Here is a 9809-nt window from a genome sequence, read left to right as displayed (position 1 = left end):
ATACTGGTGTTTGATCAATGCTTTTTTTTCTCCTAAAGCTGAAACTCAGCATCATACTGGACACTAGGAAGAAAAGTCAACTGTTCCAGCTGAAACCAGAACACTGACTTTTCAAAGGGGACAGAGAGTGGTTCAGCAATCAATTCTTACAAGTCCATCAGCATGTATGAGTGCAACCAGCCTGGTGGAGGCATCTGGGCTGGCAAGGCCACAGCTCAGCCCAGAGAGCTGCCCTGCCCTGCCCTGCCCTGCCCACACACGCCCGATGCGCTGCAGCACCTCGAGGTTTGCAGCATCCCCAGACCAGAACCAGCCATCAGACCTGACAGCACTGCCCACAAGCAGGAGGAAAGCACAAGCTCTTACACAGCTGGAAGCAGCCCTGAGGCTGACACACACCCAAGCCCAAATCCGGACTGCCCCTGCCAGTGCAGCTTGGGTTCTTGAGGAATTTGGACACTGCCCCCCACTGGGGATCTGGCCAAAACGGTGCCAGGTGAAGTGAAGTCTGGGAAGGAGACAACCCTGCTGTCAAGGTCCCTCTGCCCACCTCAGCAGAAGCAGGGAAGGATGACGCTGACAAATGTGGGTGGGGGAATTTCTGATCTTTATTGTGTTGGTGTAGCAATTTGACAGATTGATACAATGGGAAAGTGTTATAACAAAATGTTATAACAAAGGTGTGATAACAAAAAGACTGGCACAATAGAAAGGTGCTGTAAAGGAAGGCAAGAAGATTGCTTGCCTGTATCAGAAAATTGTAGGTTTGTAGGAAAAAGCTTCACCAAGGAGAAATCTCTGGAAAGAGAACCTTCCCCAGTGGCAGACAGCCCTTAAATGGGGTCTAAGAGAGGGGCAGACAGACTCCACCCCTTCTGGTTGCACAGCTGAACTACCTTCAGCTGTGCTTCTAGGGCTGACCAAGTCCTTTTCCTAGCTGGTCAATCAGTGGTTTGGGCTGTGATTCAGCAGTTCCCATACAGTTGGACTCAGGACCAGAGAAAAGCAGGTGGGACTGGTACATGGCTACTCCTGTGCAGGCTTGGGGGCTGGCTGCACAGACTTTGGCTCTGATGTTGGATCTAGGAGTAGCTTTATGCCTGAGGTGGTCTCTGGTGGTGGGACTGGCTCCTGCTGCTTACTCAGAGCCAGCTGTGGAAATTTTAATCTCTGCGCCTCGCTGGGTAACGGCTTTCTGTGAGAGCCTGCGCTCCATGCACAGATCGTCCCCTTTGTTCAGGCACTGGGGAAGCCCTCGAGGACCTCAGTGTTGCCAATCTTTCTGATCTGCGGATGCTGCTCTGATCACGAGGAGCTGGGGTTCCTCTGCTCCCATGGCGTCTTCTTGGCCGGCTCTGGGAACTCGAGGCCCGACCTTGCAGCGGGGAGCGGCTTCGTGTGCGGCTTGTTCTCCGCTGCCTGGGACGCCTCCTGCGTGCAGCCCCTGGGGACTCTCTGGAAGATTCTGATGTGCCCCGTCTGGTGGAGGTGCGGGAGCAACACTCAGCACTTTGGGCTGCTGTTTGTCTGCTCCTGTGGCATCCTTGGTGCTGCTCAACCATATTCTCTGGTAAACATGAGGGAATTGTCCTGTTTTCTGTCCCCAGCTCGCTACTCTGGCAGCTGAGCTCTGGCAGCTGGGAACTGTATGATGGCTCTGATGCTGCCTGGCTAGTGGGGCTGGAACAGCTGTCCTCATGTTCCTGGAGGCTGTGGGATGGCCCTTGCCCGTCCTGGTTGGCAGTGCTGGAGCTGGCAAGCTCTGAGTTGCTGCTGGAAGCTGTAAGGGGAGACGGGCAGGTCAGCAGGATGAACCCCTGAGTTAGGAGAAGCTGACATCCCTCTTGGGGCAGAGAGACTCTGGCAAAGCTGCCCTGAGCACTTGCTGCAAGGCCTTGCCTGGCCCCAGCGCGGAGCCATGTGGCTGATTGCCTCTTACCGGTACCCAGGCCAGCACATCTGTCACACTCCCATGTGGCTGTGGTGTTGTTCAGGTAGGAGCACTCTCGGTGGGTGCCCTCAGCAGCACAGGAGCTGCACAGGAGCAGCTGCCAGGGCCTGGGGAAGCAAGGGGGTTGTGGCTTTGAGGACCAAGTGAGTCAAGCCAGAGAGAGCCTGGCACAGCACATATCTGCTGCTCAGTCCTTGCTCTCCCAGCCTGTGCTGAGGCTGAGATCCTCCACAGAGCTAGAGAGAGCTGCTGTGGTAACTCACCCCTCTTCTTCTGCCAGCTCCCTGCCTTCAGGGTGACGGCACCTGATGGCATCACAGCGCCTGTGCCTCTGTAGAAATGATGCATATGCATCATTGTCCTCCTGTTCTGGTCTTCTACAAGAGAAGGAAGGGAAAGTGATGAGGCCCCAGCATTGCCAGCATCAGATCCAAGGTTATCCCCTCTCATCCACCCCAACCCCATTTCCAGCTTCTCCATGAAGCTGAGGCACGTGCTCCTGTGACGGCCAAAGGCCAGGACTGCCAAGACATTCCCTGGCAGGCCCAGCGCTCACGCCTTCTCATCTGTATGGTTTGGCAGAAGGACACCAACCTGTCTGGGATTTGGATCCCGAGGATGGACATTTCCAATAAGAACAGAAGACTGTTTCGACATCCGGGACACCGGAAGCATGCATTGCCAGTTAAGGCCTGTTGCTGCAGGAGAAGAACAAGCAGGGTGAGCGAAGTGGTGCTTGGTGCTGCTGAGCACCAAGCATGTCTGCAGGGTGAGGAGAGGACTCCTACCTGGATGCAGCCCCGGTGGAACCAAGTGTGTCTGCACGCTGGACAAACCAGGGTGTGGTAGGACAAACTGCCCCCCACAGGCCCAAGGCAGATGACGCAGGTGGTATCTTTTGCTGGAGCTGTCACTGCTATCTGTCGAGGGCGGTGCTCAAAGCAGTAGGATCTGGGGGAAGATGGAAGGGATGGGCACACTGAGAAGTGATGGGTGGAAGGCAGAGGACCGTGAAGAAGCTCCAGGCCCTGTCTCTGGCTCTGGCAGCCTGCTGGGAGCTGTCGCTGCAGGATCCTCCCTGGCTTGGCTGCTGCTGACAGCCCTTACCTGTGCTGCCCAAAGAACTGGGTGACGCACTGCCCGTCCTTGGCACACGGCAGGTGGAAGCTTCGTTCACAGCCGCTTTCAGCACAGGTGATGGCAGCGCCCCTCTCTCCACAAACACAGCATTGCTGGAAAGAGCAGAACAGCCCCATCAGCAGCAGGCTCAGGGCCTCTGCAGCCAGCCCCAGACTTCTGGGCAGGGCACAGGGTGTGGGAATTGCTTGGTCACACTCTACAAAGCTGCCTGGCGGACAGGGCGCATCTCCAATTGCAGGACTTTGTCCTGGAGGCAGGTTGGAAAAGTTCCAATTGCTTTCTTGGTGTCCAGGCTAAGCTGATGTGAGCCCCTCAGGGGACAAATCTGCCTGCTCCATTCAGATCCTCACCTTCTGGTTTGCCTGCTTGGCTTTGAGTGTGATGTCATCAAGGGGGATGCCCACAGTTCCATCTCTTGAGAGTGTTTCTGCATAGAAGATGTTGGCAAAAATCTGTAGGAGAGAAAAGAGCAGGTTCTCATTAGGACAGGAAGGGGAGCATCTCTGGCAGTAATTTGGAAGGAGCCCTTGAGGGAACTCACCAAGCAGAACTCATGGACACGAATCCAACCCTGGCCAAATGTGCGCCCAAAGATGTTTGGGTCATCTTCTGCCCGGCCACAAAGCATGCAGGCTGAAAAGAAGAGAACAAATGTGAGCAGCAGTGAGCACCTTAGAGCCAAGTATCCCTAAGGGCCGTCCCCTGGGTCCTGCTCTCTGCCTGCCATGCTGGCTGAGGGGCAGAGCTGGTGGTGGTGGTGGAAAAGTTCCCAATGAAGGCTCAGTAGTGCCAGCAAGCAGCACAGCCCAAGCTGGGCCCCTTGCCAAGCAGTGGAAGGACTCTGCTGAATGGTGGGTGGGAGCTCCTGCCTGCTCCTTCCTTGCCCCTCATCCACAGGCACATCCCCCAGCTCTCCTCTGCCTGTTGGCAGGATCTGTGCTCAGGGATGCTGTGCTCTCACCTGGCTCCTCCGAGCCGGAGGCCTTCCTCTTCCTATCGGACATGATTGTGCGTTGATAGCGAGCACTGTGAGATAGCGAGCACTGCGAGAGTCCTTGCTCTCTCTGCGCCTCACCAGACCGCACTGATGCTCTGCCTGAGCCCGGCAGCCTTTGCTCTGCTCCAAGCTTCACGTGTCACAATGGCTGCTCTGTGACACCTACTGTGACATCACGGTCACCGCCTCATGGGCGCCTGTGGGCGTGGGCCCTTGGCTTCCATGCAAGATAGTGGCAGCTTCACAGCTCCTAGGTCTCTCATGCTTTCTCAAACAAGAAATGCTGCTGGTCCCTCATCATCTCCGCCAGACTCTTTGTAGAACATCCCTGCCTGTTTTGAACAGGGGAGGCAGGAATTGAATACGATATATTCCAGGCATGGCCTCACCAGGCCAGAGAAGAGGAAGAGGATCACCTCCCTCACCCTAACTTCTTGCAGTAGTTAGATCAGGGGACTAAACACACTGAAACCTACTTCTGACAATGATCTGCTCATGGGTTACTCACCCATTCCTATCATAACAGCTTCCAACAGAATTTTGTCCATCCTCCTAAAACGTGTCCCACATGTCCTGTTTTGCCTTGCCCAAGTCTTCAGACATTTGACTTTGCTATGCCAGAAGGTGTCCAGAACTTACTTGCTTCTTGCAAGTAAGTAATCCAAGACTCTCTGATGTGAAAAGCATTGAAGGCTTATTGTCTGCCCTCACAGAGTTGTTGCATTTCCTCAGCATGCAACAGCCCTTTCTGTTCTCTCAGATATTCACATAAAATGGTAATTTGTGCTACAGCTGCTGAAATGTAAGTCTGGCTTTGAAGGAGTAGGTGTCAAACACTTTCCATCTTACAAGCAATGCGTGTGACTTGAGAAATCTTGCTGTCAATCTCTTTGAGTTTTATCCACATGTTCAGGACCTGTTTGTCTTAGTGAACACAACAGCAGTGAGAAGAAACATTGATGCTAATCTTACTTTTGCTCTTCTGAAAGTCCTGTTATTCCTATCAAGATGTCCCCACAGCAAATCTTTGCTGGGACACCGTTCCAGGGAGCAGGTTGCCCCAGCCACAACCCTGCGCATGGGAACACAAAGCAGCCACAGACCATGGTTTTCAGGCAGGCAATAAGAAAAGAGTTAAGAAGACACTGAACAACCTTTGTTGATGTGAGATTCTCACCAGAGTAAAGAGGAATGGAAGAAAGTACAGTATAACATATACTTTCTTTTTTTTTTTTTTTTCCAAGGGAAAACAAGAAGTGCATAGTAGCTTTGGGTTATGAACATCTTGATTTCTTAATGCAGTCTCAGCAACTGGCTGCAGTCACTACAAGCTAAGTAAATTTTGGAACCTTTGGAAAACTACTGTTGCCCTTTCTGTAAGAAGCCATTTGTCTTAAGTGTTTTTAGTTCAGCGAGTCCAGAAGTCTCTGCTATGTGATGACAGGAAAAACCATAGTTGTATGTATATTCTTCAGTATATTTATGCCTTCAATACTTATGAAGATGACATTCCTTTGCTGCAATGGAGGTAAGAAGGGGCTAGAACATCTATGAACATCTTAAATCCACCAAAACTTGAGATATAAATCAGCATGCTGTAGAATGAAAACAAAATCCAGAGGCTTTTTCCCTTGTTTGACTTCACTCTTTTCCCATGCTTCCATGCCAGTCCCACGTGCACTGCTCTCCCTGTGTTGGGAAAGAGCATTGAATATAGAAAGCAGTTTGGAATCAAGGATCATGAAGCAAACGACATGGTAGACACCTGAAAACTCTGATGATGCAGGTTTGGCTCTCTCTTCTACATGCTACACTCATCTGACTTCAGGAACTTTGGTTCACTTTGGGCTGAGCACCTGTCAGCAGCTGGGATAACTGACTGCAAACCAACCAAAAATGGAATGCCTGGGCTGTGCTCAGCAGCAGCTCTGATGTTGGGATTTGGGAAAGGATTAATGTAATCTGCACTATTAAAGAACAGCAGGGAAGGAACACAAACATGCCTGTTACGTAGCCAAGCTTTATTTTACAATAGCTCTTTTCTGTAACTTTGCTATATTTTGAAAAAATACACATTGTTGTCTCTGCAGTGAAGTATGCCAAGTGGGCATCCCTGGTGGGGAAGGAGCCACCCTGCCTGTGTTACCTGGGAGACCAGAAAGACAGTAGAATGTACAATTGCAAGGGTCCTCTGTCAAAGCAAGCAAAACAAATCAACAAAAATATTTGACCTGGAATATAAAATTCCAGTGCTCCCAACTCATGCAAGTATTAAAGGAAAAGAGAGGAGGTTCAGGCTGAGAAGGAGCGATGAGGAAAGATTTGATTAGGAAAGTTGCAATGGGGGCATAATGGAGGAATGAGAACATTACAATGCACCAGAGGGTCTTGAGTTGAACACTGGGAATTGACTATCAAAATACAGACAGATGAAATTATAAAATGATGAAACCTGAGCACTGAATAATATTCTGCTGGGGATTGTTTTACTGTGCTGCAAATAGCAAATTTCAGCTTGTCTCTGCTTGAAAATCCTTTATGCAAAGAAGACCTTTGGCAACTTATACCTGAATTTGGCATTACAAAGTAACTTTAATCCTCAGAGCACTTTCTAGACAAACCTCACTCCCCATCGAACAGGAAGGAGGAAGGGACAAATTTTGTAATTTGTCTCCGAGGACTGAGTTATAATGGAAATATTTATGCAGCAATCAGAGAGCAGCTGTACACCATGCAGATAAACCTGTGAGAACTTTGAATAGCTAAATAGCTGTCTTGGGGACAGAGATCAGGGCAGCAGCCACTAGATGAGCACTCATTTCTTGCTCCAAACCCTGCCTGAGGCACAGGTTATGCAGGAGCTGGGCATTCTTTTTTTGCTGTTGTTGTAGGTCTTCACCCAGATGACTCCAAGAATCAGCTGATGGAAAACAGTGGGGTCCTTAGCTGGAAACATTGGTGTGTGGGTGCACTCTGGAGGACAAATTAGCCCATAGGGATCCCTGGAGCTATAGTGACTGGCCAGCAAAGTGAAAGCCTACGGAGAAGAGATTTTTCCCCCAAAAAAGAGCCTCAATCAAGAAGGATGGATAATTGCCTGGCTAATTTTACAAGGAAGAAGAAATACTGCAATCTGTGGGATAAAACCTTAACTAGATTCTGGAAGTGGTCCATGGATCACTCCTATGCTGTTGAGGGAAGGAGGCAGAAGCCCACCAGGGCTAATCCTTGACAGTTTTAGGCATGTGGCTCAGCTTTCCTCCCAGAGAGTGGCCAAGTACAAACGGAGATGAGAAGGGGACTGCCTGGGAAGGAAGCAATACTGCAGAGTAAGATTTTGTAGGATGGATTGAGTCACTTGGGAGAATCCCCTGATGTTGATGGAGTGGCCAAGGTCCTCTTTCACCTTCCTACTCCTTTCAAGGATGTTTTCCAACAATAAAAAAAAAAAAAACATTTCCTCACTGAATCAGCATTTAGACTGCTAAAACAGTTGAACAGAATGATAAAGTTCCTTAGAGCATTTTGCCTGGTTTGTTTTGTTTTGTTTTTTTCACAGCATGTGATTTCCAAAATGAAGGGTAGCCAGAAGATGGAATCTAAGATTATAAATAAATATTAGATCCTAAGAGGCTGTAAACAACTCAACCATCTGTAAATCCTACATTCTATGGGACAGGTCCTGCTGAAGGGGGATGAAAACTGAGTACAGACGCTGCTCTTTTCTGCTGTAGTAGTATTTTCCTGCTGAGAATAATGAATGGGCAGAGCCAAATTGCTGCCAGATGATCCCAATCAGCTGTTGTTTATATCAAGACCTGGAAGGCAGGTCAGTCAAGCTGCCCTGACCCTAATATTTTCTGTTGAAAAATAATCAATTTACAAGGCTGGGATGAGTGACCTGTTAGCCCTGTTTGTTGATCCAAAACATAATGGCTCAATGGCTTTAATTATTAAAGCCAGGAAGATACAACCATTGATCATCCCATTTAGTGCCATCTCTCTGGCTTAGATTTCAGAATTTTTATCAAGGACACTTGGAAGGAAAGAGAGAGAAATAAAACACCTTGAATGCCTGATCCACCGGCATCACCTCAATTTTGGACCCTGATATTGATGGTGCATCTCCTTCAGCCTGCATTACATCTTCTCAGAGCAATCAAGGGATGGCACTTCCCTGAGAACGCAAGTCCTGACTTTTGGCTAATAAGACATTGAAAAGACCATTTATGAGTTGACCCAGATCATCTTTTCTCTCCAACAGTTCAAAAAGCAGTTGGTAGAAAGGACATTAATTGAGTTGGCACTAGGAGGTAATTGAAGATTGTAATTACTCAGTTTTTATAAAGCTGGAAATGAAATAAGGATTTTAAGAAAGTAATAACTGAAGCTTTCTGCAGAGAGATCCCCTGGTGCATACACTTTAGCTAAGGGCCTAGGTTTTTAGAAATACATTTTCTTGTAGTTTTTACATCACTGTCTTGCTGGGACATCTCTCCTGAGCCTTTCTAGCTGTAATGGGCTTTGCTAAATCTGAATATACTTTCTCTCTGCATTCTGACTTACTGTGTTGCACTGACACATTCAATATAGCAATAATTCAGAGAACAGAAAACATCCCCATTTCTCTACCTTCTCTGCGCTCCTGGCTTCCCTTTTCAAAGCTGGCAGATTTCTGTCAGTCTCCCAATTTTTCTTTCTCCTTTGGATGTCATGAGAGAAAAGGATCTGAGTCAATATCTCAGAGGCATATGCACCTCACCTGGTAGCTCCTAGGCTTTGTGGACAAAAGTTGATGCAGATTTTCCCAGCAGGCTCAGAGCACATTTTATCTTGCTGTGTGTTTAGTTGCTTAAATCACAAGACTGCAACTGAAAGATGAACACCAGTGAAATGGCAGATTCAGCTTCATTTAAACCTGGTGAAATTTGGCAGAAGTTTCCCTCTCTGTTAACTTCTATCTAAATTATCTACTCCGTTCTTGGGAACTGGACTTCACACTACTGCTTGTGCCATCCCAGAATTTGGACTGAGAACTTGTTCCTCTATTTCAGTGTTAAAAGAACAAAGCAATCTGGCTCCCTTCACAGCAAGGCAGCCTGTTACTTTTTTTAGGACAGGATCTCCACTTCCACTGCAAAAGACAGGTCAGATAGACAGATGGACCTCAAGAGGAGCATTGCTCTTTGTAGTTCCTTCTCACCTAGCATACACTGTGCTTTGAACTCCCATTTCCTGCTATGCAATGGCCTTCCTTCTCCTCTTTATGTGTCGTAAACTGAATATTTACTCTTTTCTTACCTTCCCTCTCTGCAGAACCATATACAAGTTGAGTATCACACCATATAAATACGTTTAAGTAGTCCAGAGCTGTCTCTTGGCAGAGACCGTAAATTCTTTAAGGTGAGCAGCAAACATGTTCTGAATTTGTACCGTGCTTTGCACAACAATGCTGGCAGAATCAGGTATGGCTGTACCGAGAAGGAACATTGATCTTGGATGAATAGTCTGCAGCTCGTGTGTATATAGTGAGATGAAGAATCACGGATTCATAGAATCACTCAGGTTGGAAAAGACCTTAAAGATCATCGAGTCCAACCACAACATAACCAAACTACCCTAACAACCCTCCGTTAAATCATGTCCGTGAGCACCACATCCAAGTGGTTTTTAAACACATTCAGGGATGATGACTCAACCTAAACTTACCCTGGCGCGACT

General features: G+C 48.3%; 1 protein-coding gene across 1 annotated transcript; it reads right to left on the bottom strand.

Annotated features, from left to right (window-relative positions):
* Window positions 1-675: 675 nt before the first annotated feature.
* Window positions 676-4095, bottom strand: LOC128079507 (PHD finger protein 7-like). The gene is made up of 6 exons (XM_052680796.1): window positions 4053-4095; window positions 3633-3724; window positions 3442-3543; window positions 3059-3183; window positions 2215-2328; window positions 676-2094 (listed from the first exon to the last, which is right to left on the bottom strand). Exons 1-6 carry the CDS (start codon window positions 4093-4095, stop codon window positions 1164-1166), a joined length of 1407 nt encoding a protein of 468 aa, XP_052536756.1. The 3' UTR covers window positions 676-1163.
* Between the last annotated feature and the right edge of the window lie 5714 nt (window positions 4096-9809).

Source organism: Tympanuchus pallidicinctus, unplaced genomic scaffold (assembly GCF_026119805.1).
Source record: "Tympanuchus pallidicinctus isolate F22 unplaced genomic scaffold, pur_lepc_1.0 scaffold19, whole genome shotgun sequence".
Lineage (NCBI taxonomy): Eukaryota > Metazoa > Chordata > Aves > Galliformes > Phasianidae > Tympanuchus > Tympanuchus pallidicinctus.
The sequence above is the reverse complement of the archived record's forward strand: the minus strand, read 5'-3'. Positions and strand labels throughout refer to the sequence as shown.